The sequence below is a fragment of the Equus caballus genome, chromosome 12, assembly GCF_041296265.1.
Source record: "Equus caballus isolate H_3958 breed thoroughbred chromosome 12, TB-T2T, whole genome shotgun sequence".
Classification (NCBI taxonomy): Eukaryota; Metazoa; Chordata; class Mammalia; order Perissodactyla; family Equidae; genus Equus; species Equus caballus.
In genome coordinates this window covers 30,824,898-30,852,535 of record NC_091695.1, presented here as the reverse complement: position 1 = coordinate 30,852,535, position 27,638 = coordinate 30,824,898, and the positions used below count along the sequence as shown (strand labels likewise).

The window sequence follows — 27,638 nt, the reverse complement described above, 5'->3', positions numbered from 1 at the left end:
TGTCAGGGTGCGCTCACAACCTGTACTGATCGTGAGAAAGGATCCGCTCTGTCAGCTCTCTGAGGACTGCGATCCTGTGTGCCTCCACCACTGTCTCCCAGGAGCACGGAACCTGGAACCCGGAACCAGATATAGTCACAGAGGGGCTGGGGGTGGCGCTGGCTCCTGCAGACGATTAAAGGGACAGAAACAGGAAGACAAGAAGGCAGAGCTGGGGGCCGGCCCGGTGGCACAGTGGTTAAGTTCACACTCTTCACTTGGGCGGCGTGGGGTTTGCTGGTTCGGACCCCGAGGGCGGGCCTGCACACCACTTGTCAGGCCAGGCTGCGGCAGGCATCCCACACATAAAGCAGAGGAATTATGGGCACGGATGTTAGCTCAGGGCCAGTCTTCCTCAGCAAAAAGAAGAGGATTCACAAAAAGAAAAAAGAAGGCGGGGCCAGCCCCGTGGCACGGCACTTAGGTTTGCACGTTCCACTTCTCTGCGGCCCAGGGTTCGCCAGTTCGGAACCCGGGTGCGGACATGGCACCGCTTGGCATGCCATGCTGTGGTAGGCATCCCACATATAGAGTAGAGGAAGATGGGCATGGATGTTAGCTCAGGGCCAGTCTTCCTCAGCAAAAACAGGAGGACTGGCAGTTGTTAGCTCAGGGCTAATCTTCCTCAAAAGAGAAAAGAAGGCAGGGCTGCTTTCAAAGAGATGGCAAGTTGAGTGTGTAGAAAAGAGAGAAGATGCAAATACTCCACTACTACTTTGAAGGGATATATTTAACTGTTTCATAAACCAAACACAACAGAAATAAGCCTGATTTTCTGGGGGGTCTGCCACCTCCTCCTACAAGAGCAGCAGTCAGTAACGGCCACCAGAGGGGCACTATCTAAACTGAAGGGGACGTCTAGAATGGACCCTCAGTCAGCAGTCACTGAGCTAGTCTCACCTCATGCGGACTACGAGGTCAATTCTCCCTCATTTACTCACCAGCTTAAGCCCAGCAAGGGCTTGAGGAAGCCTTGCTAAGAGCACTCAGGATGAAACGACAGGGGCGCGCCGCACCCCACTGGAGATTAGAGCAGTCCCCGGGAGAAGCCTGGGTTCCTCCACCAGAGCCTCTCCACTTGGCACCTGCTTCCTGAATAGTAGTAACTCCTCGTTGTGGGGGCCGCACTGCAGAATGTGTAGGAGCACCCCTGCCCCTAGCTGTGACAACCAGAACACCCCAGACACTGCCCAGTGTCTGCACCTTCCTCTGTCACCCCAACCACCCGAGCTGTCCCCCGCATCATCTTTCGTCCTTTCTCCTCCTGCCGACCGGGCTGCACCTGCACCTTCTTCCTTTCCAGCCCCCAGCACACCTCATACCGCTACCAGTTTAGCCTCGACCTGTGCTCTGACAACCAACACACCCGACACAGGTCGACTCAGGCGTCACGAGGTCGTGGCTTTAAGACCTTACTCCCGAGGGCGTTCTGAGTCCTACAGACACGCCCCGTCTCAGGCATTGGTGGACTCTGGGGGACCCACAACTGGGGTCCCACCCACAATTCAACCCAAATAGATTCTCTTTTCTCAGTCTTACATACTGGAGCTCTCTGAGTGAGACGTCTTATTAAAATCTCATTCGGTGCTTTCAAAAACACCGTAAAATCACTGCACTAGATTTCAAGAACAAAATCTGCATTTTCAACTTTAAAATGAAACCAGAGGGAAGCTTAAAAGCAGTAATTTGTTTAAACACTCAAAGTGAAGACTCACATGTGATCAATTCACAGAATGTCACTTAACCCCTTCCAACTCTTAAGCCTTCTCCTCTGCCACTGCCAGCCTGTCATCACAAAGCCTGCCCTGGGCTGGCTCAGGGCAAGGGGAAGAGGAGGGAGCAGTGCCAGGATGGAGCGTCCGCGCAGCAGCTGAGAGAGGAGCCAGGAGCGGAGGTGCTGCCTGTGTGTCCTGGTGGGGTGGGCCACCTGCTCCTTCTTTCCCTGTGTACGTGGCTGGGCCAGGGCAAACGGGATGCTGAGTAGAAAAAGAACAGGGGGTACTAAGCAAGGACTAGTGGGTTTAGGTTGCTCTCATAACAATAACGATCACTATACTTACTAGGACTCTGACATCTTGCTTCAGATGGAGAGGGAACACCGATTTGTTTGCCCACGTCCAGCTACATACACGAACAGCCTGCAGGAGATCCACTCACCAACAACTAGAAAAGCTGGATACACTTTTAAGACTGTTTGAAGGCATCAAGGAGATACTGAGGCAGCCAACTGGAGGGGCAAAGATTCCAAACAAAAGGGCAGCCCACTGAGGCCAGTCTAACATTCCGAGAGCCACTCTCTCCCTCAGGGCATGGGACGATCAGGTGTTCCTCAGGGATTTGGGGAAATGCACCAATAAGCTGGGAAGAAAACAGCAGAAAGCCAAGCAGAAAGTACTGGCTAACAGAGCTCTGGAGAGTTCCATTGGGCTGGGAAGACAGAAATTCAAATACAGGCCTGACAAATCAGACGGGACTTAAGGCGCCAAGATCTCTGAGAAAAGGGAGGCAGAGAAAATGAGCCCAGCACTGTGCAAAAACTGCCTGACAGGCTGAGCCTTCAGGAATCTCATTGTCTTCAGGTGACAAAAATTGGGCTTCAGGACCTGCCAAGGAGGAGGGGCCCCGGGAAACACTTCAGGCTTTCAGATGGAGACCCGGGGGCTACACACTGGGTGAGAGGGCAGATGAAGGCAGCTTATAAGGACTGAGGCTTACAAAGACCGAATCCAGCCTAGAGTCGCTCAGAAGCTGGCTGAACAGAGAGTGTCTGTCCTCTGGGTGTGTGTCAGAGGAAGCGCTGAGGGAAGACAGCATCACCTAGAGTCTCCACAGGTTTTCATCCATAACGCCCAAGGTTCACTTAGAAAAATAACAACAAACAGGACCAAGAGAAAAAAGGAAAACAGAAATAGAAACAGACCCTGAGGTGACCCATACAGTGTAGTTATCAGATGCAGACTTCAACTGGTCAAAAATAGACTTGACAAAATGAAAATTTTCACCAAAGTATCAAAACAGATTCTAGAACTGAAAAATAGGGTAAGTGAAATTAAGAACCCAATCTATGGGTTTAAGCTCAGGTTGAACACAACTGAAGAGAGGATCAGTGAACCAGAAGACAGGTCAGTAAAAAACAGCCAGATAGAAGTCACAAGAAAAAAGTCTGGAAAATACAGAAGGAGCCCAAAAGACGTGTAGGACACGGTAAAAGGTCTAATGTCCATATAAATGGGGACTCCCAAAGTGAGGAAAGACAGAACAGGGAGTAAGAAACATCTACAGACAATGGTCAAAACTTGTCTGAAAGTGATGAAGGAATCAAGCCATTGACTCAACAAAGAAAACCACACTTTGGTTTTCAGCAGTCCTTCGGAGTGTGCCTAAGGCAAGAACAAAGTGTCAAAAGGAGCCAGACGAAAAAAGGCACCACCTTCAGTGGGACAACAGGAACACTGAGAGCTGACTTTTTAAGGAAAGGGAAGGAAGCCAGACGACAATGGATTGGCATCTATAAAATGCCGAAAGAAAATAACCACCAACCTGGAATCCTATACCCAATAGAAAGTCAAGACAAAATATAGACTTTTCACTTCAAAAGTGAAGACAAAATATAGACTTTTCAGGAAACAAGAATGAGACAACTCATTGCCCACAGGCGTGAACTAAAAGGATTATGAAAGCAGTTCTTCAGGGAAAAGTAGTCTCTGACAGAAATACGAAAAAACAAGGAGTGAAGAGCAACAGAAAGGGTCACTACGAGAATAAACCTTCATAAGCACTAACTGTACAAAACGAGGATAATGCCAAAAATGTATCTAAAATTCAAAAGTATGATAATGACACAGGAGGCGGGAGGGAGTTCAGTGCAGTTCAAGTGTCAAAGGAAACAGCAGTGTCAGGAGGTAGTAAAAGCAGTAAATAAGGCTCAAATGTAAAATGCACCCTGTATCTAGGAATGTACACAGCCAACAACCTAAGAGAGAAGTACCGAACCAAACACCACGATACGTCTAACAGAAGGCCAGAGAGAAACACAGCACAGCATAGGTGGAACAAACAGAGAACAGATAGTAACATGGTACCTACAAACCAAAATACCAGCCATTATATTTAAATGGAGCAAACGCTCTAATTAAAAGATAAAAATCGTCAAATTGATTAAAATCAAACTAGCTGTATACTCTCCACAGAGGCACGCTTAAAAATACAAGATCACAGACAGGTGAAAGCAAAACATCCCCAGGCCAACGCTACCTAAGAGAACACCGATGTGGCAAAGATCACTATCAAATAAAGCAGCCTCGACAGCAAGAAGCCTGACTAACGAGGAGCATTTCACAATGATAAAGTGCAATCCACCAAGAAGATAAAAACGCTAAATCTGAATGCACCCCACAACACGATCTCAAAAGACAGAAACATTGATAGAAATAGAAAAGGAGAAACAACCAAAGCCAACATCACAGTGGGAGGCTTTAAGACACATCTCTCAGTAACTGATAGAAAAAACAGACCCAAAAAAGGTACGGGTGTAGGGGTCGGCCCAGTGGCGCAGCAGTCAAGTTCCCACGTCCCACTTCGGTGGCCTGGGGTTCGGCGGTTCAGATCCTGGCTGCAGACCTACACACCGCTCATCAAGCCATGCTGTGGCAGGCGCCCCACGTATAAAGTAGAGGGAGACGGGCACAGGTGTTAGCTCAGGGCCAGCCTTCTTCAGCAAAAAGAGGAGGACTGACGGTAGATGTTAGCTCAGGGCTAATCTTCCTCAAAAAAAAAAAAGTAACAGTGTAGAACTGGGCTGCCCAGTAAACAGTCACATGCAGCTATTAAGTACCTGAAATGTGCCTACTTCAAATTGAGACGTGTTGCAAGAATGCACACCCGATTTTAAAGACTTATCACAACAAAAAGAAGGCAAAATATTTCAGTAGTCTTTTCATGTTGATTACACATTGAAATTATAATATTTTGGATATTTAGGTTAAATAAAATACATTATCAAAATTAATTTCACCTATTTCTTTTTACTTTATGTAATGTGGCTACTAGAATCTAAATTATATGATTAACAAACTTGATCTAACTGGTATACATACAACACTGCATTCTCACCGATAAATAACATTTTCAAGGGCCCAAGGAACGTTTAACAAAAATGAATGTATGCTGGGCCATTAGGAAAGCTCGACTCATTTCAAAACGTTGAAATAATGCAGGGTGTACGTAGAGATTACAACAGACTGACAGTTTACGTCCCCCTAAAATTCGTCAGCCCCAAGGTGATGGTATCAGGAGGCGGGGACTCTGCGAGGTGATTAGTCTGGAGTTGAGAGAGCTCCCTCGCCCCCTCCGCCATGTGAGGACAGTGAGAGGCTGGCCGTCTACGAACCAGGAAGCGGCCCCTCACCAGCCACGGAATCTGCCGGTGTCTTGATCCGGGACTTCACAGCCTCCAGAACGATGCGAAATAAACTTCTGTTGTTCATAAACCAGTTAGTCTATGCATCTGATCATAGCAGCCCCAAAAGACCAAGACAGGGATCTTCATGCAAGGAAGGTAGAAACCAACAAAAAGCTAACCAGAGAATCCCCACAAACATTGGGAAGTCAAGTGACATAATTCTTTAAAAACTTTATGAGTAAAAAAAGATACCACGATGAACATCAGAACATGTTTTCACACAAGAGAGAACGAAAATCTGGCTTTCAGAACTTGCGGGATGCAGCTAAAGGTGCACTTACAGGGCCAGCTGGAGCCTCACATACATAGACTGGAAAAGACGAAAGAGCCAAAATCAGTTAAGCATCTATCTCAAGAAACTAGAAAAAAGAACAGCAAACAGAACACAAAGTAAATGGAAGGAAAAAAGCATAAATTAACAAAATAGAGAACAAATACTAAACAGAAAAAAATCAATAAAGCCAAAAGCTGTCCTTTGAAAGGGCTACTACAATTCATAAGACTCTAGCAAGACCGATGAAGAAAAAGAGAAAAGGACAAATTACCAATATCAAAAATTTTTAAAAGGGGATATTACAGGAGATCTTGCACAAAATAAGGATATTATGAACCATATTACACTTAACAATCGGAAAGTTTGGGTGGCCTGAACAAATTCCTAGGAAAAAAGAGCATCTTACCCAAACAGACACAAGAAGAAATATAAAATCAGAAAAATCCTATTTCCACGTGAATAACTGAATCTGAAACTAAAAGCCTTCTCACAAAGAAAACCTTACACCAGCTGGTTTTGCTGGTCAATTCTTCCAAAACTGCAAGGAAGAAAACACCAGTCTCACAGGGGCTCTTCTGGGAATCAACAAGGAACGCTTTCCACCTTGTGTTAGGAGACGAGCATGAGCCAAACCTAACAAGGACAACACAAGACAGCAAAGTTACAGACCAAGCTCTCACAAACACAGACGCAACAATCTTAAAATATTAACAAACAAAATCCGGGGAAAGCAGAATACATCAAGGTCAGGTTGGGATTCTTCTAGAATTGCAAACTAAAAGGTAAATCACCACATAAAAGGGAAAAAACTGGACTGTCTCAAAAGATGCAGAAAATGCACTTAAGAAAATTTAATAATTTAATTCATGATTTAAAAAAACACTTAGCAAACTAATAGAGGAGAATTTGGATATTTCGATAAAAATATTTATGGAAAAGCTACAGCCAACATCAGATATAACAGTGAGATACCGAAAGCCTTCCCTCTGACACTGGGAGGGAGACGAGGATCCCTACCCTCACCACTTCTACTCAGCACTGTGCTGGAGGTCCCAGCCAGGCCAGCGAGGCAAGAAAAAGAAAAACGAGTACAGCACTTGGAAACAAAAAAGAAAAGAAACTGTCTCTTGCAGACATACTTGTGAACACCTACAAAATACAAGAAGAATTACTATTAGAAATAAATGGATTTAGCAAGTGAATACGCAGAAATCAATTCTATCACTATATAACAGTAATAAACAATTACATAATATAATTTATAATAAAGTAAGAAATGTGAAATATCTATGAATAAATGTAATTAAACATGTAGACGATATATATACAGAAAACTGTATAGTATTAAGACAAATTAAAGAAGAGCTAAATAAATAGAAGGCTATATTGTGTTCATGGATTTTAAAACCCATGTTTTTTCCCTCCGAGGAAGACTAGCCCTGAGCTAACATCTGCTGCCAATCCTCCTCTTTTGGCTGAGGAAGACTGGCCCTGAGCTAACGTCCATGCCCATCTTCCTCCACTTTATACGTGGGACGCCTGCCACAGCACGGCTTGATAAGTGGTGCGCAGGTCCACAGCCGGGATCCAAACCTGCAAACCCTGGGCCGCCAAAGCAGAGCGCAAACTTAACCGCCGCACACCGCGTGGGCCCCTGTAAGACCAATATTAAGAAGCTGTCATTTCTCCCCACGCTAGTCTACAGATGAAACGCAATCTCAGTGAAAATCAGAGCACGTTTTCCGGGGAGAGGCGGCCACGCAGACTCTACATTTTAACCGAGGATGTAAAGGGTGAAGATTAGCCCAGCTAGCCTTGCACAAGAACGAGGCTGGGGGACTCAAATTACCAGATGCCAGGACAGGCTAAATCTACAGCAATTTACACAGCGTGCTGCTTGTGCAAAGACGACAGAAAGACCAACGGGGCAGAGCGGAGTCTAGATCCAGGCCCGTATATTTACGGTCACTTGCCTGATGACACAGACGACACTGTCGTGCACTGGGGAGAGGAGGGTCTGTTTAATAAATTATTCTCGGTCAACTGTATAGCATACACTTAAGGAAAAAAAAGGAACCTTGGCCGTTATCTCACACCACAAACAAAAATCACTTTCAGATGGATTACAGGTCTAAATGTGAAAGATAAAATCATAAAGCTTTTACAGGATAATATCTTCATGATCTTTGTGATACTATCTTCCAATGAACACAAAGAGCATTCAATATTACTGAAAAGACTGATCCATCGGGCTAGATTACAATTAAAACTTCTGCTTATCAAGACACCACTGAGAGCCAAAGGGCAAACATACACAAGAATGTAAAATAACCTGCCACACACACATGTACTCAGAATATATAACTTGTACTCAGAACATATGAAAAGAACTCCTTCAACTCAGTAAGAAACAACACAGAAAACCCAATCGAAAAACGGGCAAAGGACAAGCACTCACAAGAGAGGATCTCGAAACCGCCAACAGACACACACACAGAGTCTGCTTCTGCGCGTCCCCGGCCACCGGGCAGCAGCCAGCCCACAGCACACTGAGCCTCCTCCACTCGGTGCCCACCGGACAGCCACAACGAACGAGCTGACGACACCAAGCGCTGGGGAACGGCGGACGGCTCACACACGGCTGGCGGCAGCACCGCCACTTTGGGCAGTGTCTACTCAGGTTGGACAGACGCAGACCCTGGCCCTCTGCAGTGCCACTCCTGTGAACACCAACAGAAACGCATACATACCTGCACCAAAGAAACAAGCACGAATATGCAGGGCGGCGTTCGTCTGAACTAGGAACATCCAGAATACCCAAGAATGGCAGAAAGAATAAATGATGGTAAATTCAGAGACTGGGTTCCTGGGCAGCAGACAAGAAAGAACAAAGCTACGAGACAATGCGAGTGGATTCCACAAAGGTACTACTGAATGAAAGAACCAAGAAACCAAATGTACGTATAACTTTATTTCACTTAGACAGTCAAGCACACGGGAAAGTCATCAATGGTGGAAAGCCAAGACCACTGCCGGCTTTGGGGGACAGTTCCTGGGAGTGGGGACGAGGGGGCTTCTGGGAAGCTTGGCCATGTTTCACTCCTTAATGTAGGCGGTATATTACGAGAGTGTGTTCACTTAGTGAAAAAGTCACTGAGGTGCACACTTACGCTTGGGGAAATTCTCTGATGTATGCTACAGCTAAATCTTTTATAAGTACAGCATTACGTGCCAACATAAAGTGCCAGGAAGACAAATGCATTTAGTTAAGCACATGCCTCTCTGGTCACACTATTAGCCACGAAACATGAGACAAACGCCAGGAATCGGAAGGGTCCTGAAAGTGTTCACTCAGTGGTTCCTGCGTTTCTGAAACGCTGGGCTCAGGGACCGCTGACGTCACCACCTTCTCCACCCGGCGAGGCATTTCCAGGCTACAACACTGAGCAGTGGCTGGAAACAAACCACTAAGCGACCGGCTCCTCCGCCGGTGCGATGGCCTCCGCCGCTCCACACTGGACTGCACACACTCCTGTCCCTTCCCTGCGAGGGCCCCTGAGACCATTCTCTCAAAAACCACCTTATCAAATACGCGGTATCTGACACACACTTCAGTGTAAGTGCCCCAAATTACATGAAAACAAACACAGCTACAAAACCAAACAAACAAAACTACTGAAAAGATAAATACATGAAAATCCCAGTAAAACATAATTTGACCAATCCTTCTAAGCTGTGGTAATAAAATTTGACCTAAACGAACTTCGTAATTTATAAGATTCAGAGGACAAAAAACTTAATGATTCTCTAACCCAACAGAGAAGGAGCATTATAGCCCTGCATAGCGCGAATTAGATGTTAAAAAGGAAACCCAGGGCCTGGCCCCGTGGCCGAGTGGTTAAGTTCGCACGCTCCACTGCAGGCGGCCCAGTGTTTCGTTAGTTCGAATCCTGGGCGTGGACATGGCACTGCTCATCAGACCACACTGAGGCAGCGTCCCACATGCCACAACTAGAAGAACCCACAACAAAGAATACACAACTATGTACCGGGGAGCTTTGGGGAGAAAAAGAAAAAAATAAAATATTTAAAAAAAAAAAAGGAAACCCAAATGTTTGGCTAATCAATCTTTCAGAAGGACTGACTAAGCCAAGAAGCACATTAAGCTTGTCATTACTCATCTCCTAAGTCACTGCTGCAGACCCATCACGAGAGTGTAAGTGTGCACCCACTCGGTCCACCTGAAAGCACCACAGAGGCACCTGTTATGAGCAAGTAAAACGGCACCAAGACAGCCCAGAGGCCCCCGGAACCCACGTACCCTCCACTTTCCTAGGTGCCGCTTTCCTCCTTCACCTGCCATGACACCTCACTCAGCTCCCGACGGAAAGGCTCTGACACCCTGGTCCCAACACCAACACACCGGGACTAACAAGTTCAGTGTGACTCTAAGCTTTGTAACTCTCATCCGCCAAGGACAAAGTTCCAAAGGGGTCAACCTCCAGTCTTCCACCCCCTAAAACAGATTGGATTTACAAAACACAGGTGTTCTAATAAAGGTGGTGTGTAAAAATATTTTCTCTGTGAAATCCATCCTATTTGTCCACTAAATTTCATTAGGATATTGGAAATATATGATGAAACCCATGGGAAATACACATTTAGCGAGAAATGGCTTAAGACGACAGGTCAGAAGGCACCACACAGCGGGGGGCAGATCAGTCATCGGAGAAGGCGACTTTCACAGGGCAACTTAACAGGGGCACCCTCTGCCCGGGGAACACCACAGGGGCCCCCCCGTACCTGCAGGATAGTGGCCCTGGGCCTCCGTGCTTTCATAGACGGCCTCTGGGGCGTAGGCCAGACCCTGCTGGCTATCGGCGTCCTGGTAGTCGGCGGCCTCGGTGCTGTACACGGGTTCCGGCTCGCTCACGGGGCCTCTGTAGCTCGGCTCGGCCTTGAACGAAGCCGCATCCTGGGGAAGAGCCAGGGAGACAGTTCACATGGGCCAGGCGGGTCGCTGCCACGGCCAAGGGAAACACACGGACCACTTCTCGGTCCAGCTGAGACCGAGCAAATGGACACGAAGAGGAGGCAACACCTGCCGACGTGTGCAGACGGCTTCGATTCTAACCGTGCTAAGTGTGTTCAGAGGGACCACGTGGCACTTCTTCCTGAATAACCCCCATCCTCACCGCCCCCCAGCGCCCGCAAATCCTGCAGGAACTGGAACCCGCACGGCTGTCACGAGCTGAGCGCTTCTCAGGCTGTCGCCTGGGGCAGGTCTGGCCTGTTTCTTTTTCAGGTCCCAGCCCTCCGACGGCCACCCAGCAGCTTCACAATGTCACCCCATCACACGGCCAGAGCTGGCAAGGCCGCGGACGGCCAGGTTCTGTCCTAACCAAGTCCTCTGGCGGAGGGGCGGGAGGGAGGGAGCACCAGGTCACGTGCAGGAGGAAATCACCAACTCCCTGGTCACAAGCACCGGGACTTCCAAGCTCGAACCCAAGTCCTGAACTCCTGATCATCAACGGTGGCTTTCACCAGTGTTTCCAACGAGGGTCCTCCTGAAGGCGCCCTCAGGAGCCAGAGGCGGCGGGGCATGGGGAGAAGCTCCAGGAAGGGCCGGTGCTCAGGCACCAGCTCTCGATGGAGGATGAGCAGCACAGTGCATGCTGCCTGGGAGAGGTACTATGAAGGCCACAGAGAGGGCACTCCACCTCCAGGCCAGGTACCAGGAGTCACTCAAGGGTTAAAGAGGGAGGGACAGAGCCAGAGGCTCCTTTTGGCAAGGTCCCCCTGGATTCAAAGGGAACGGACTGGAGGATTAAAGGCCAGGCCATGGTGTGGGGGCACGAGCTGGCTGCCCGCACCCTCAGCTTAGTCATGTGGGGGCACCGTGAGCAGGTGGGCGCTACGGCGGGCATCCCACACTGGCAGCACCCTATTCTCCTATCTTCCAGCAACACCACCTCTGCCCCACCCAGCACAGGGTTCCAGCAGGGCTGCTGATCTAGGACCCACCTCCCATCCCTGCCAGGGACAGCATGCCATCTTGGCCTTCTCAAGAACCAACTGCTCAGTGACGGGCCAATAGTGGAACATGATGGGGGGGGTGGCTCAAGGTCCCCGTTTTCCATTGTATTACGAATTATAAGGCCACATCCAACACACCCGCCCAGAAGTCCAGAAGGACACGGCCGCCACACAGAGGGAACAGCAACACAAGGAGATGACCCTGGTGGTGATGAGACTGTGGACCTGAGGCCAGGCCTGCTGCCCCGGCCCACAGCTCTCCCCGCATCCTCGTCCCTTTATGCCTCAGCTGATATGAGTTAGTTCTCATCCCCTGCGACTCAATGATCTTTGAGGGCTAATGTCCAGGGAGAGAAGACGGGTGTGGGAACCAGGACAGTGGCCGCAGGGCCAGAGAAGGGATGGAATTCGGGGCTCAGCCGGGTATGGCCATGGACGGTGGTGGCAGGGGTGCTCCCGAGAGAGGGAGATGCGGAGACCCCGTGACGGAGCGAAGGAGAGCTGAGGCAGGCAGCTCAGTAACTCAGATCAGGAGAGAGCATGGGGATCCGTGTTAGCAGGCCCTGGGGACACAGGCAGGCACTAGGCACTGACGACACAACTGAGGAGAAAGGGCCAAGGACAGAGGCTCTGGAGCAGACACGTTCAAGAGGGGCTGAGGGAGGGGAGAGCTGCAGAGGGCTCCAGTGAAGCGAGGCCACGCGGGAGAGGCAGCTGGGTGCCGCCGGATGCGGATTCTAGAACAGCGGGGTCAGCGCAAATGCAGCATGACCACGTGAGCTCCGGACCAGAAGCCATCCACTCGGTGTTCGGAGACCCCACTGGGGGGCTGCGGGCTGGCTGAGCAAGGGGGCCTCGTCCAGGAGCCCAGTGAGGACGGCCATTCTCGGTGAGAAGCAGGCCGTGTGCCCGGGAGCGTCCCCCAGCACCAGGAGGCTGCTCGCCAAGCCGCCCTCTGTGGATGGGCACCTAGCAGAGCTGAGGAGGGAGCCCACGCCGTCCGCGGTGGCGGCACTGCCCCAGGAGGGATGGCTTCAAGAAGCCAGAGACTCACTCACAAACAACGCAAGACCCACCTCATAGACGGGGCTCGAAGGCGGCCTCTCCTGTGCCGGCTGAGGAGCAGGGGACGCGGGCGGGGTCTGCTTCCCGGCTCTGGCCTGCTCCTGTGATCGACAGACACGCAGCACTCAGAACACGCCTAGGACACTCTGGGTCACCAGGCCGCCTCCGCGGCAACACGGCTCCGGCAGAAAGAGCAGAGAGGACCAAGCACGGAGACCGAACACCAGCAGGTCTTAAGGGAAGTTTGCTCTGAAGTGAAGGTCACGCAGTCAGTCAAGTATTCTCAAGAACTAGGACCTCGGTGGCCCGTAATACTCCTGCTGCCACCACATAAGCCACAGGATTTACTCACTGTGCAGTCGGCAAGGCAACAGTACCACTACCGAGCTACAACCCCCGTCCCACCCAAACCCAACTCAGACTTTTAAAATGGACAGAATGTATTCTGCACGTAGTACGGACATGAATCTTTGGGGCTCAGAGCGAGGACTGTCATGGACAGAATACGGCCCCTAAACAAGCTGACATCCCAGGCCCCAGATGCTGTGAACACGTGACCTCACAGGGCAGAAGGGACCGCAGATGCGACGAAGTTAGGCATCTGAGATGGGAGACAATCCGGGATTATCTGGGTTGGCCCATGTCATCACGGGGTCTTACAAGAGGGGGACAGCCATGTGAGAGAGAGAGCAAAGCAGAGGGTGCAACGCGGACGGCCCCAGAAACTGGAGAAGGCCAGGGAACGTCGTCCTCTCCAGCCTCCAGAACGGACGCAGCCCTGCTGACCTGTTAGGACTTCTGCCCTCCAGCACTAGAGACAGGAAATGAGTGTTGTTTTAAGCCACTAAACTTGTGGTCATTTGATCCAGCAGCTACAGGAACGAGTTCTGCCAGCTGGAAGGCTGGATTTTTCTCCAGGTTTCAGACGAGGAGACTGAGCTCCCGGAGAGGGTAAGTCACACACCCAGGGACGCATGCCGGCGAGGGGCAGAAGCGGAATCTGAGCCCTCTCCTCCCCACCCCCCAGGAGAGTCCCAGCACCACAAGTCACTTGGACGCACCCACAAGTACTTGAGGCAGCAGAGCGCCTCCTCGAAGGGGCTGTGCCTGGGCTGGGCGGCCGGGCTGAAGGTGGGCTTGCAGAGAGACCGGGAACTGCAGAGGCACAGGGCCACGGATTCGTCTATGAATCACTTCTAGAAACATGTCTCCAGGCCACGGGCTCTAGGACAGCCCCTCTCAAAGGTGGCAGGGTATAGGCAGACTCCTTCCCAGAGGCGGGCTTCCAGGATCTGAGAGTCAGGCGTACGTGACCCAAGTCAAACTCTCCTCGCCTGCCAGGAGGGAGCACTCAGAAGACATGTGCTGTCGGGGAGCCGAGTGCTCCAGCGCCCTTCCACAGCCCAGGGGGTTCTGCTGGGAGCAGTACTGTGCCGACGGAGACTCGCTCTCACTGGGGAGGAGGAAGAGAGCAGACGGGTGGCAGGGGCTGGGGACAGAGAAGGACAACACACCCGAAGAGACAGCAGGAGAACCTCAAAAGGAGAGAGGTTAGGTGACGATGATCAAAAGTTTTCTTCTTCTCAAGCAGCCCATCCCTTCTGCATCTTGTGGATGCTGAGGCGACTTAGATGGCAGGGGTCAAACTTCTAAGGCAAAAAATGAGGAGGGCACTATTTGAAAAGAAGACCAAGATAGCAGGAAAAAATGCCTTGTAGTCTGTGAGCGTGTGATATGCAATGAAAGAAAGCTAACTTACAAGCAGCTTACTAAAAACTTGAAGGAGACATGTCTAAAAGTTTTCCAGCAATTAAGGAATAGTAAATGGTAACCGTAAAACTTGCTCTTATTCCGACTTCGCCGCACGTGGTAAGACAGCAGGGCTTATTTAACTCACGTCCTCCGCGTCGGCATTTTCTGTCTATTGCATGTTAATTTCCTCGATTATCCACGTTCTCAACATTCCCCCCCATGATTTCGGGCAGAACGTCCACAGAGTTAAACACACCTTTACGGTTTATCAATGTTGCATGCATGACTTCAGACTCTACCTCGTCACTACCCCAAAAAGAGTCATGATGAGTGTCTCCACCCCCATTTCATGGACCAGAACATGAGGCACAGAACAGCGAGCTCATCTGTCACGGGTCGCCCAGTTGGTAGGCGAGAACGTAGGGACCTGAGCCTTCAGACACCAGCCCCCCTAGGACAGGTTGAGGCAGGAGGAGCCCACCCCTCCGGCTCACCTCCCAGGCTCCCGCTCCTACCTTCTCTGGTGGGAAACACTACAAACACTCACAGGAAAAGGCAGCAGACCCAGGCTGCAGACCCCTGGACTAGAAGAGGCCCTCACACGAGCAATCACCTGAAAGGACAGACTGCGGCAGCCTGGACCAGGCCCAAGGAGGAGAAGGAGCGAAGGAGAGAGTGCCTACTCCAGCTCACGCACAGGCGCTACAACACATCCCTCGGGTCACAGCCAGGGCCGACCGCGTCCAGGGGCACCAGCGAGCGTGTCTGAGCAGCAGGTGCCACAGGACCCTCCCAGAACGCGGTTCCAGCAGCGAGAAGGGCCCTCGCACACGTGCAGTTAACCCAGCTCTACTTTGGGAGGCACCCACCAAAGCAGATCCCCACGGCCAGAGAGCACAACACGCAGTGTGGGAAAGCTGCCTCTGACCCTCTGCAGGAATAAAGAGGATCTTCCCTCAAAAGGCAAGTCAATTTCTTTCCTGAAAATACACAGGAACGACTCTGCTCCCCATTCAGCTCCATCTCTCCACTCATGCTCCATCTGCTCCCGGTGCACATTCTGCCAACTACCCTTTTTTTTGAGGAAGATTAGCCCTGAGCTAACATCGGCCACCAATCCTCCTCGTTTTGCTGAGGAAGACTGGCCCTGAGCGCACATCCGTGCCCATCTTCCTCCACTTTATATGTGGGACGCCTGCCACAGCATGGCTTGCCAAGTGGTGCCATGTCTGCACCCGGGATCTGAACCAGCAAACCCCGGGCTGCCGAAGCAGAACGTGCGAACTCAACTGCTGTGCTACTGGGCCAGCCCCCCAACTACCCTTTGCCCTGAGCATTTTCCTGGGACAACCAAAGAGCGTGGAATTTCCTCCTGGAAAAACCACAGTGCCGGTAGGGGGTCCGCCAGGACTCACCTGCTTCGACAGGGACAGTCTTCTGATACGTGGAGGCCACCTTGGCGACATCCTCAAGGATTGAAGCATTCTACCGAGACAGGAAAGGAACATCAGGAAGGCACTGTTCTCTGCTCCTCACACCCCGTGACGGCTGCCACCTCACCCAGACGGCAAAGCCTGCCCTCGACCTTCCCAAAGAGCCCACCGGGGAGCCCAAAGCTTTCGTATCTCCTTCTCTGTTCTGCAAGTTAACTGAGGCATGAAAAGGGTTACGACACACACTTGCTGGTGACGACGTGGGTCAGCGTGAGAAGAAAAAGTACACACGTGAGGAGGGATGGACAGACGGAGCACAGAGGATTTCTAGGGCAGTGAAAATACTCTGTAGGGCAGTGCAAGGGGGACACATGTCCTTACGCACGTGTGCAAAGCCACAGAACGTCCAGCACCAAGAGTGGACGCTAAAGTCAACCGTGGACTCTGGTGACGACGACCTGTCAGCGCAGGCTCGCGGACTGTACCCAACGTCCCAGCTGGCGGAGGATGCTGATGGTGGCGGAGGTTGTGCGTGGTGGGGGCGGGGGGCATATGGGAAATCTCTGTACCATCCTCTCAAATTTGCTAAAGCTGCTCCAAAAAAAAAGAGTAGGAAAAAACCCAAAAGCATATCTACACCTGCGCAATCAGAAACCAGGTGCGGGTTCTGCACTAGCCCTCGCCCCGGGAGGGGACACAGTGCCGCAAGCCTCGCCTGGCCTGACCGTCCACATCCCCCACAAGCGTGAGTACGGGGGCCCAATTCTGTCAGACGACACTTTGAGCGACAGCTGCTCCTTCAAGGCTGATGCTGACGCAGACACTGATGCAGACAGGCTCTGGGAACCACGGGCCATCCTCAGTTTCTTCGTGAGCAACCACTTCCCAGTGACACACCTGGGGCGTGGGACAGTCACTGCCTTCCTGACACAAATCAGGGGAGCAGGGCCCCGAGGACGTGGACCTGAAGTTAGCGGGCACTGTCTGAGGGTGACTGTGAGTGGCAGCTCCCTCCCGTCCAGGCACAGGCTGAGCCCTGCGCGGAGTGCCGCACTCACGGGCCAGGCCCCCACCCTCCCCCAGAGCCCCGTTCTCCCTCCACAGCCACCCCGCTCGGCCAGAGCACGGCTGTCCGCCCACCCGTCTGCCATGCCCAGCCACAGCCAGCCTGAGAGCCCGGCACCCGGGCCACCATGGCCCCCCTGCCCCCCTCTCCGAGTGCGACCGCTCAGCTGCCCTGACCAAGCGCTCTCCCTTCCCAGACCACCCGCCCACCAGACCTGGCCTCTGCCACCTCTCTCCAGAACAATCTCTTCTCACACTCACTCCCTGCCCTGCCCCCCACCTCCGGATGTCCCATCAGGCTCCTGCCTGCCCTGTGGCTTCAGGGGTAGGGGCGTCAGCACCCTCCCCATGGGCCCCTCCTGTCGCCCCCATCTGCCCAGCCCAGCCAGTTCTCTGCCGTCACCTGGGGGCTTCCAGCAAACACGGCCCCCAACCTCTCATTCTCGCTTGCAGCGTCCCCACCACACCGCGCCCGACCTCCTCCACAGCACGCCCCCATCACCAAGACCCGCTTGCCGACTAGAAGCTTCTCCCTCTCACCGCCCTCCTCTACGCGGCGCCTGCTCCTCCCTCCCCTCGGTCCAGCCTGGCAACTCAAGGTCACGACCTCTCCCAGGTCCCACCTGCTGGACACCCCTCAACCCGTTTCCATCCCCTATAGGGACTTCACACCCGAATCCCTCCACACGCAGCTCACTGGGACCCCGCGCAGCTCCCTCACCTTCCTAAGCCTCAGGCCGCCAACCGCACAACACGGACGCCATCACACCACCAACAGGAACCACAGTCACCGTCAGACACAGGCTCACCCAACCTCTGCGCCAAGCCACCACGCTGCCTCGGTCGCAGGCCCCCTCGTCAGCCTCTACCGTCCACGGCTGCGTCTCAGTGACCCCACATTCTCCACCAGCACCACCTCACGGTCTCCCTCCACATGCCTGTCTACGGCCTGGGCTCCCCTACACGTTCTGGTCTCTTCCATCTTAAACAGAACCATCCCCTCGGCTGACCGCTGCCCAGCTCACAGGACCACAGTGGGCGGAGCGGGCCCAAGCTTGCCGACTCTACGACTGACCCTCCCCACACGGTGCGGGTCCCTGCAGGCCAGCTTCCCCCAACCTGCCCCCCAACACCCACAACAATGCCCTCACCAGGACTCCCGGGGCTACCACGTTGCTCGCCCAGACGTCGCCCCCACCAGCAGCACTGCTGGGCACAGGTGACCCCCCTGCCCCAAAGCTGTTTACCCTCAGACCAGCACCACCAGACCCTGTGGGCTCCCCCCACCTTGCTGGGTGCACTTCCCAGTCTCCTCTACCAGCCTGACTGCTGCCATCCCCAGGTGTGTCCCTGGGCCCGCTCACCACTCTGCAGGCTCTCCTCGCCTCCGACTTGACCCCGGCTCCGTCCACATCTGTGCAGTGGCCATCTGCCTCTGGTCCAGCCGCACTCTCGTCCACCTGCCCTGCTGGGTAGCCCACCCCGGACACACCCACAGCCGACTCAGCTACCCACCCCTGCTCCTCCCAGGCGCCCCAGCTCAGCAGAGGCCCACCGCCCACCTGGGGCAGTCCTGCCTGCCCCTGCCAGCCCTTAAAGCCGGGGGCTTTACCTCCCGCCTCGCTGAGGTCAGTGCCGCTCTCCCTCTGCCACGAGCCCCTGCCCGAGCCAGCACCGCACCCTGCTCACACCGCTGAAGCCACCTCCTAACTAGGGCCACAGCCTCGCTGCTTCTCCGCAATCCACTTCCACACTGTGACCAGGGTCTTCTCAACACAGATCCCGTTTGTGTCACTTGCCTGCCAAACCCTTCGAGGGCCACTCAGGACTCATCTGATGAAGAACGAAACCTGACGTACGTAGTCTGCAGGGCTCCCCGAGATGGTCCCTCCCAGCTCCTCACCCCTCGGCCCTCCTCTACAGTGAGACCCTAACAGTCTTTGCGGCGTCACCCCCACCCCCGCACACACGCTATGCCCCTGCTCTCCAGGCTCCTGGCCCATCTTCCCGGCATGCTCCACCCGTCAAAGCTGAGCCCAGCCTCTCACTTCCCCAGGACCCTTCTGGCCCCTCAGCCTGAGCCCTGGGCCTGCCACATGCTCCCAGGGCCCATGCGTGGTCACGTGGTGGAGCCCCTGGGTGACGGCCTCTGTGTGGTCAGCTGTGAGCCTGACAGCAGCAGAACTCCGTGAGGACTGGCCCTGCTCTCCTTGACCACAGGCCGGGCACAGGACCAGGCAGGACGGCCTCCGTCTTTGCTCAGGAGATACAAGCCACACGTGTCCTCGTGTGGACAACTCCACACCTGCTCTAAGTGTAGACTCTGCTATGGCTGGACCGTACGCTAGAAAAACGGCCGTCTGATACACTTAAGACTGACTCTCAGAGATCCGACACCGTGTGACAAAGTCCCCAGTGAGAAACAAGCGTGTTCCCCGGGACACCCGTGGGAGGCGGTGCTGTGGGCAGGACCTGCCTCTACACGGTCCCTGTCCCGTGGACCTTCCACCATGAACCATGATACAGATGTTCTAGACCCGCGCGCTCCCAGAGCCGCCGCCGCCACGCGTGCCTACTGAGCTCCTGACATGGACAGTGTGACCAAGGAGCTCAATTTCCAGCCGGTTTACCGCTAACTACTTTGGATTCAAACAGCCACACGTCCTCAAGGGTCTCGTGTTGGCCCCAGAGCCTAATGCCTGGCTTCCAAAGGTGGCCCCGCCACTTGCTGCTATGCTGTGGCCAAGCACTGAGCCTGCCTGGCCAGGGACCCCCAAATGCAAAAGGGGACAGGGACAGTCTCTCCCCCACAGCACGACCATGTGGGGTACCGGAGAGGATGTCCGTGACCGGTAGACGAGGCCTGGCATACAGGTCAGCAATCGGCACCATCAGTGATGACACGTGCCCGACTTAAACGTTCGTGCTTCTGAAAACCTGAGCCACACCCCACCCCAGACCATCCACGGAGCCGTGCGCTGACACACCAAGAGCTCCACGAATTCCCGGACCTCCTAAATTCCCGAACACGGCAGCAGAAGACACTCAGGCCTGGATCTGGAATCCTTACCTTGTCCATCCGGTCCTTCTGGACCCCGTACTTTCCGCCGAATCCTTTGGAATAGTCTGCAAAGTGGCACAACACAACACTTACACTTAGGCTGAGGACCAGCGAGGTGCCCGGGGCAGAGGCATGCAAACAGATCCAGAAACAGCCCAAGAAGACGCACCCCGAGCAGAAAGAGACCAGAACCGCACCCCGCGCGGTCCTCACTTGCAAGCTGAGTTGGTTTCTACCCGTGGTGTTCAGCACACAGGCGGGGGAGAAGCAGAAAAGGGGTGTGCGCATGCGTCCCGCGCTCTCCTGAGGGACAGAGGGTGCCGTGTGGGCTGGCAGGCAGTGAGCCGAGGGCCCAGCACAGGCGCGGGGCAGCGTGCCACTCCAACAGCTCAGTCCTCCACCTGGCACCGCTCCCTCCCTACTAGGACTAGGCAGAGGCTCGAGGCAGCTGTTTTCTTGCTTTTTAAAAGAAAAAAAAAAATTCCATGGGGAAATTCTACCAGCCAACTCTTAGGACGTAGCAACACAGATCTCCGTGACAGTCACACCGTCACACGGCCTTAAGGCCACGCAGAGCCAAGGCCGTCTCCGCGCAGGCTGCCGGATCAGCACCGGATCAGGTGCGTCCGCCGTCCCTCGCCTGAACACGGCCGTGTGTTCCCAACCAGGGGACGGAGCCTACGCTCTGCCCTGGCAAGGAGGACCGTCCTTGTCTTCCGCTCGTGTGTCCAGGTTCTAACGGCCAAGTCCGAATTTGGACAGCAATTAAATAACTGCTCTAAGGAGAAATGTGTTCACCGTGTGGACTCCCAACAGATACACCTAGAAATTTCCTGTGTCTTCTTAGCTTCCTGTACATACCGTTTAGCTCTGTGTGGGGAAGTTATACGCAGGTGGTGTCGTCAAAAAAACCAAAACAAACGAAAAACACCTCCCACCCCTGGTCAAAAAAACACCACCACGATGAAACAGAGACCACACAGAACACGGCTGCCCCTGCCCCTGCCCCCCGGTGACCCGCGCCTCTGGCTGAACTAAACATGGTTCTCCCCGTCTCAGAGGCAGTCAGGTGGCTTACTCAGTAGGTAAGTCACGGTCAACAGCAAGAGCTCCAGCAGAAGGCTGCTGGGAGACCAGGGACACCCCGCTCCAGGATGGAGCCACGTTATGGGTTTAGGGCAACACACCCTGCAAACTACGGCCATGTCTTGCCAAGCACAAACCCCATGGTGCCAGGGAACAAGTGAATGGGGGTGGGAGGAGTGCAGGCCACCATGGCTCCAGCATACACCTGGGTTTCAACGCCCGAGTGCCCCTTGAGGGCACAGAGGGTGCTGGCAAGGCTGAGGCTGGAAGTCTGTGCTAGAAGTGGCCGCACTGGAGGGGAGGCGGGGGCGGGGGGTGGTGAGCAACGGTGCCTTGCTGGGACTCGTGCTTGGCCAGCCTCTCCTTGTAATCAAACCCCACAGCACAGGAGTCCTGCCTCTCGGGCTGAACACCAAATCTGCCTCCGAAACCAGTCTTATAACCTGGAAATCCACAAGCAACAGTGAAGAAAACCGAGAGAGGAAACACAGTTCGGTTAGAATCGTGGGAGCATGGGCAAGAATCAAGTACATCGTTTAGAGAAAGGAAAAGCTCTGCCAGGCTCAGGGGCTGCAGAGCCAGCTCGCAGGCTCAGCAACAGTCAAAACTGGGCTCAAAGGTTAGAGGGCAAACTCAAACTCTTAACACTCCAGCCAAGATCAGAGACCGGGTTAGGAAATGTATTTCAAGTAATTCGGGAAAGCCACTCCATGCTTTGAGGTTTCTTTCTAGGTCCTACCCACGCTGCAGACAAGAGAACGCATCTCTGCGCATGTGAAGAAAGAGACACGTTATACACGAGGTTACTGCACGGCAACGCGTACCAGCCCCACCTCCATCTGTGCTGGCTGAAAGGACGGGGTGAGTCTGGGGCTCACTCAGAGGTCTCCCGTCCCCACGTGCTACTTTCCCAGGGACATGGTTCTGTCGTGGAAAGCACACACTCCCGGGCAGAGAGGAGGCATCCCCTTCCACAGCCTACAGCACGCTTTATCAGCACCAATTCATGGACTGGATAGCTGTCGGCCCTCTGGCCGCCCGCTGAGGGCAGAAAACAGCGTTCCCAGAGCTGCTGCAGGCAGTGACCGGCGCTCCAGAAGCCCAGTGACATGGGGCCTTCTCGCGGGAGCCCTCCCGTGGGAGGGGACGGGGGTTCCTCACTCCTCTAGCTGAAGGGCTGTCTCAAATCACGGGAGGGCTACGACAACCTCCCACACTGAAGACACAACACCACTGCTACAGAGACACGGCAAAAACACGGCACAGTGACGGACCTGGGAAGGGAAATAAACTCGGGAAACGATCCCAAGTAGGAGATTCAAAATGAAGGTACCTTTTTGGGATTCGTGCAGCTGCAATTTCTCCTGGTGATCCCGGCCAAGAGCACATTTGTCTTGTCTGTCTGTCTGCACACCAAATTTTCCGTCAAACCCTTTCACGTAGTCTAATGGATTAGAAAAAGGACACAAACTGGTATTAACGGATAGCCCGGGCAACAGAGAGAAAACATGTCTTTCAATGCACGTCAATACACACAATTCGCTCAATTCATCCCTTCTCTCTCAGATCTTCGGTAAAACTTTAGGTAACACTCATCAAGAGGCCCTCCTCATACAGCGTCTGGAAACTGACCCCATCTGTAATCCCAGCGTTCCGAATAAACGCAGACGGGACCCCACAGAAGCAGCGCCAAGCGATGCAGCTTAAGCAGCAACCGGAGCCCCACAGTCCCACCACTTACACACGCGACACTATTAGCACAAGCGGCACTGCTGGGGTGTCAGAGACAAAACAACTGGCAAGAGTCGATCTCTCATGTAACAGCTGTGTTTCTGCTTTGCTGTTTTAAAGCTGGCTGCTTAACTGAGAGATGTCCGTATTAAGGGCTGCTGGTTACGCTCCGTCTCTGCCTGCTGCTCTGGTTACCACCCGTCCCGTTAACGGTCACCGGCTGGAGAGCTGGTAAGATGCAGGCACCTGTCTGGGACTCGTGCTTCTCCGTTTTGCCTTGATACTCAAAGCCGACGGCACTTTTATCCACCTTGTCCTTGTCGATACCGTACTTGCTACCGAAGCCTTCGGAGTAATCTAAAAACAAGGAAAGCAGTTTACAGGCCAGCAACACAACCAGCGAGCAAGCTGTGGATTCCAGCAGGCTTCAAGAAAGTACTTTTAACACTCAATTAAAAAAAATATAAACCAAAAATCTTTTAGGCTCACTATAAGATCACTGATACAGAAAATATCTAAAAGTCTTGCTCATATGTAATAACAGGACTAGGAAGAGTCCTATAAAGACAGATTTATAACTGTAGCATCTTTCCTTCATTCCAAAAGACAGCATGGAGTAACAGTTTATTACAAAGCTTCTGGATCAGCACGAGCTGAGCAGCCGGCTTTTAATGGGTCCCTCTGCTTCATGGACCAGCACAAGGAGAGGCATGCAGGGGTGCCTGCAAAGACAGGATAAACCTGGAACGCCCTCCAGAAACACACGCCCTCCAGAAACGCCAGTGGAATGGTTCCCTCTGCACTAAAGGAGGACTCCATCGTGGGCACGTCAACGCACGAGCGCACGGAGCAAACCCCTTCCGCAAAGGCCTGGGGCTGCCGAGGAGCCTGCCTGCCCAGGCACTTGGGGCTGTGCCCCCGACCTCCCAGAGTGGCATTTCCTCTGCCCCAGAGGCCTCTTGGGGAGAAAGTCAGTGCAGACTGCAAGGCATCCAGCAGCAGGTGTGAGGAACTGGGTGCGCGTGGGGCAGAGGAGCACAGGTCTGCTCCAAGGAGGGAGGGAGAGAAGGCAGTGACAGCGACCCCGTGCCGCAGGCCACCTGCTGTAACGGAAGTGACGCCTGCGGCAAAGGGACACTGGGCTGGCCCACGGCCAGCTCCTCGCAGAAACGCCAAGCCAGTGGGGTTTCCAGTGCTGGGTTTTGGTTTTGTTCTTTAAAGAAACCTGGGATTTTTTTAAATACGTGAGCTCTCAGTTTTTATATGTTGGCAATCGTTTTAAAAAATCTAAATGTACAGGCCAAACAAAACAATGAGGAGAACCAACCGTTCGTGGCCTCTGCAGGAGGGGCTGAATCTAACGCCCTCCACCTACAGCCCTCGCTGGGTGACGGCAGTAAGCGACCCGCGAGGCCGCCACAGCGAAGGAAGCCAGCACGGCTTCTGAGGACAATCTGGCAATCTATCGAAATTTTAATTCAGTGTTCTCTGACCCAATTATATTTCTAGGAATTTACTCTTGAATAACCACTTACGTACATAAGACACAGGGAGAAGAATACTCATGCAGTCGACTTTTAACATCGAAAATTGAAAACAACCTAACTTGTACATTCCACAGAGGAATGGTTACGTAGACTACGGGATCTTCCCACCACAAGGACTGAGCAGTCACCAAAAACGCGACAGACCCCTACGCTGACCTGAACGGAACAACAACGGCCAAACGTTTGAGTTAAAAAACCGTGTAACTATAACGTGACCCGCCGTACACAGGGGAAACGCCCCAGTGCGCATGTCTGTAAGCGTGTGGGAAGCAGCGGCGAGGGGGCAGGCCGCGCGGTGGACGGGCTGCGGGGCGCCGCCCGGGCGGACCTTTCTGCGACTCGTGCTTCTCCGTCTTGCCCTGGTAGTCGAAGCCCACGGCGCTCTTGTCCACCCGGTCGGCCTGCACGCCATACTTGCCGCCGAAGCCGCTGGAGTAGTCTGTGGAGACACGCAGCAGTGGGCATGGGAGCAGATATGAGCTAACCCGGCGCTTGGTTGAACCAGAACAGAAACGACTCGCGGTGTGACTCAGCAAGAGATCAAGCACACATTCTAAAACACACGAGCCACCCACTGTCACCCACGCGTGACGCTCGACTCAGTCTACAGCGTCCCTTTCACCTGTTAGGGGCACTTCGTTCCTGATGGCAGACGTGAACTGCGTTCCCACCTCGGAAGTTCACCGTTCAGACACTTTCTGAGCACCGACTGCACGGCAGCGAGCAAAGGTCTGAATCACCACTTACATACACTCAAAAGTGTTTCAAGAATAAGTCTAACAAGATGCTTCCACTACAAGTCAGCTGTGGGGCGGGAACGGGGTGGGGGTAACTTCCAGTTCCTGGGGGGCAGAGGATCAAAACCAACTCTGCATCCCTTTGGCTCCTTCTTCCAGCGGGTCTGAAAGTTGCCTCTAGGACTCTGCCCGGCTCCCTGAGCATCTGGGAGCACTTTTCCAACCAGAGGAGAGTCAGGACTGCGCCAGGGGCTCAGCCGCGCTCAGCCAGGGGCAGGGGGGCCCACCGACCCACAGCCCTGGGATCTCAGCCCTCGCCAGCCGCCAGCCGGCGCCCGGCTGAATCCCGCGGTCAGGGCCTGGGGGATTAGCCAGGCAGAGCGCCGCGGGGCCCAGGCAGCCCCGCGCCAAGCGGAGCGCCCGGGGAGGGCGCACTCAGTGGGGATGCCACCAGCGCTGCGATCAGCGGGGAACGGAACCCCCCCCATCCCACCCCCGCCCCCAGGCCCGACACGTCCACAAACTGCGGGCGGAGGAAGCCCCGCACCCGCTCCAGGGAGGCCGCCCGCGGGGATCGAGTTCCTGGTGCAACACTCAGGCGATTCCAACAGAGGAACCAAAAACCCAGAAGCACCTTTCTGCTGATTTCCAACACAGCCAGAAGAAGAGGGATGGCTCCAAATTTAGAGCCTCTCGGCCGTCTGCAGCTGCGCGTGTCGCTGCATTTCCAGTGACCTGATTGCTAAACCTCCCTGTAGGTGCGGGCCGGGCCGCAGGAGCCGCGGCTGCGACGGCCCCGCCCGGGCGCCAGGGAGACCCCGGCCCCTCTCGGTCCTTCCCCGCAGGGCCCCACTCCTACCTCGCCCCGCATGGACCCAAGCCCCTCCCCGTCGGCCCTCCAACCCCTTCCCCTAAACCCCAGGGCCCTGATCCCGTCGCCCCCGATCCCGGACCCCTCCCCGCAGGGCCCCTCTCCTACCTCGCCCCGCTTGGACCCCAGCCCCTTCCCCTCGGCCCTCCACGCCCCTCCCCTAAACCCCTGGGCCCTGAGCCCCTCCCCCCGGACCCCACCCCCTCCCAGCATGGCCTCTCTCGCACCTCGCCCCCCTCCGACCCTCGGCCCCTCCACTCTCTCTTCTCCTAGCCCCCGGGTCCCGGGCACCCTCTCAGACCCCAGACCCCCTCCCCGTCTGGCCCTCTCCTCCCCTTCCTCCCTGCAGCCCCGGCCCCTCCCCTTCGGACCCCTGAACCTCAGAACTGCCCCTTCCTCCCCGACACCAGGCCCTCCCCACCGCTCGGCGCCCCGCCCCTCACCCCGCGGCCCCCCGGCCCCCACCCCTCGGCCCCCGGCCCCGGCTCCCCGGCCTGGGGAAGCCTCGCCCGCGCTCCCCCCGCGGCCGACCCGAAACCGCGAGCGGAAGAGCGGCTAGACCGCTGCGGCCGCCGCTTCCTTCCCTTTTCGGGGCCCGGGGGCGCCCCACGAGCGCCGCGGAGGGGCCGGCCCCCCCCGCCCGGCGGAAGCCGCTCTCGCTCACCGCCGCCTCGCTCCGTCCGGCCCCACTCGACTCCGACTCCGGCTCCGGCCCCGGCCCCGGCCCCTGCCGCTCCGCGCCCGCCGCTCCCAGGCGCCCGGCTCCACTTCCGCTTCCGCGGGCGGGGGCGGGGCCTCATCCGGGTCCCGGAAAGGCCCCGCCCCTCCCCGGCACGTCTCGCCCCTCGCCCGGCCGCCTCCCTCGCGCGCGTGCGCGGGCAGCGCAGGCCGAGCTCCGCCGGGGTGCGAGCCTGCAAAGCGTGTCTGGAAACAGTCTGTTCCTACACGCAGAGTCAATGTACGGAGCGCCCACCGTGTGCGCACGAGAGTGTGCTCAGATGCAGACGATCCCAGGTGAGACTCGAGGATTGACAACTCTGCCCGGGGTGAGAAAGGGAAAATGAGCCAGCCCTGGGGGTCAGTGCCCAGTGCATGAGCCCTGAGGACTCACAAGAGGTGAATTTGACCGCCAGTCAGCTGGAGGGACGAGCGTCTTCATCATCCACCCCTCCATCCATCCATCCATCCATCCATCACCCATACATCTATCCGTCCATCTGTTCTCTATTCATCCATCCATCATCCATCCATTCATTCATCATCCATCCATCCATCATCCCTTTTCTTCCATCCACCCTCCATTCTATCCGCCCATCCATCCGTCATCCATCTGTCCACCCAGCCTCCATTCATCCACCCATCCTTCTATCCATCCCTCACCCACACATCCATCCATCCATCATCCATCTTCTCTATCCACCCATCCACCCTCCATTTACCCATCCCACCATCCATCTATCCATCATCCATCCATTCATCA

General features: G+C 54.5%; 1 protein-coding gene across 4 annotated transcripts; it reads right to left on the bottom strand.

The window, feature by feature from the left end:
* Window positions 1-13: 13 nt before the first annotated feature.
* On the bottom strand, window positions 14-26,973 carry LOC138916667 (src substrate cortactin-like). 4 transcript variants are annotated; one of them, XM_070229745.1, is made up of 7 exons: window positions 26,823-26,973; window positions 24,879-24,989; window positions 23,250-23,360; window positions 22,606-22,716; window positions 20,196-20,251; window positions 16,043-16,112; window positions 14-165 (listed from the first exon to the last, which is right to left on the bottom strand). In XM_070229745.1, exons 1-7 carry the CDS (start codon window positions 26,956-26,958, stop codon window positions 14-16), a joined length of 747 nt encoding a protein of 248 aa, XP_070085846.1. In that variant the 5' UTR covers window positions 26,959-26,973. The 4 variants fall into 4 exon arrangements, with proteins under 4 accessions (XP_070085846.1, XP_070085848.1, XP_070085849.1 ...); XM_070229747.1 differs by lacking the exon at window positions 14-165 and adding an exon at window positions 14,360-14,524; XM_070229748.1 differs by lacking the exons at window positions 14-165; window positions 16,043-16,112 and adding an exon at window positions 16,119-16,651.
* Window positions 26,974-27,638: the final 665 nt, after the last annotated feature.

What these genes read in the sequence shown, in the direction of transcription:
- LOC138916667 (XM_070229745.1), bottom strand. Translation starts at nt 26,958, where the DNA reads ATGAGGCCCCGCCCCCGCCCGCGGAAGCGGAAGTGGAGCCGGGCGCCT. An exon ending in GAAGCACGAGTCGCAGAAAG is followed by an intron (nt 23,361 to 24,878) that starts GTCCGCCCGGGC and finishes CCTTGTTTTTAG; the next exon opens with ATTACTCCGAAGGCTTCGGT. An exon ending in AGAAGGACCGGATGGACAAG is followed by an intron (nt 16,113 to 20,195) that starts GTAAGGATTCCA and finishes CTGTCTCGGTAG; the next exon opens with AATGCTTCAATCCTTGAGGA.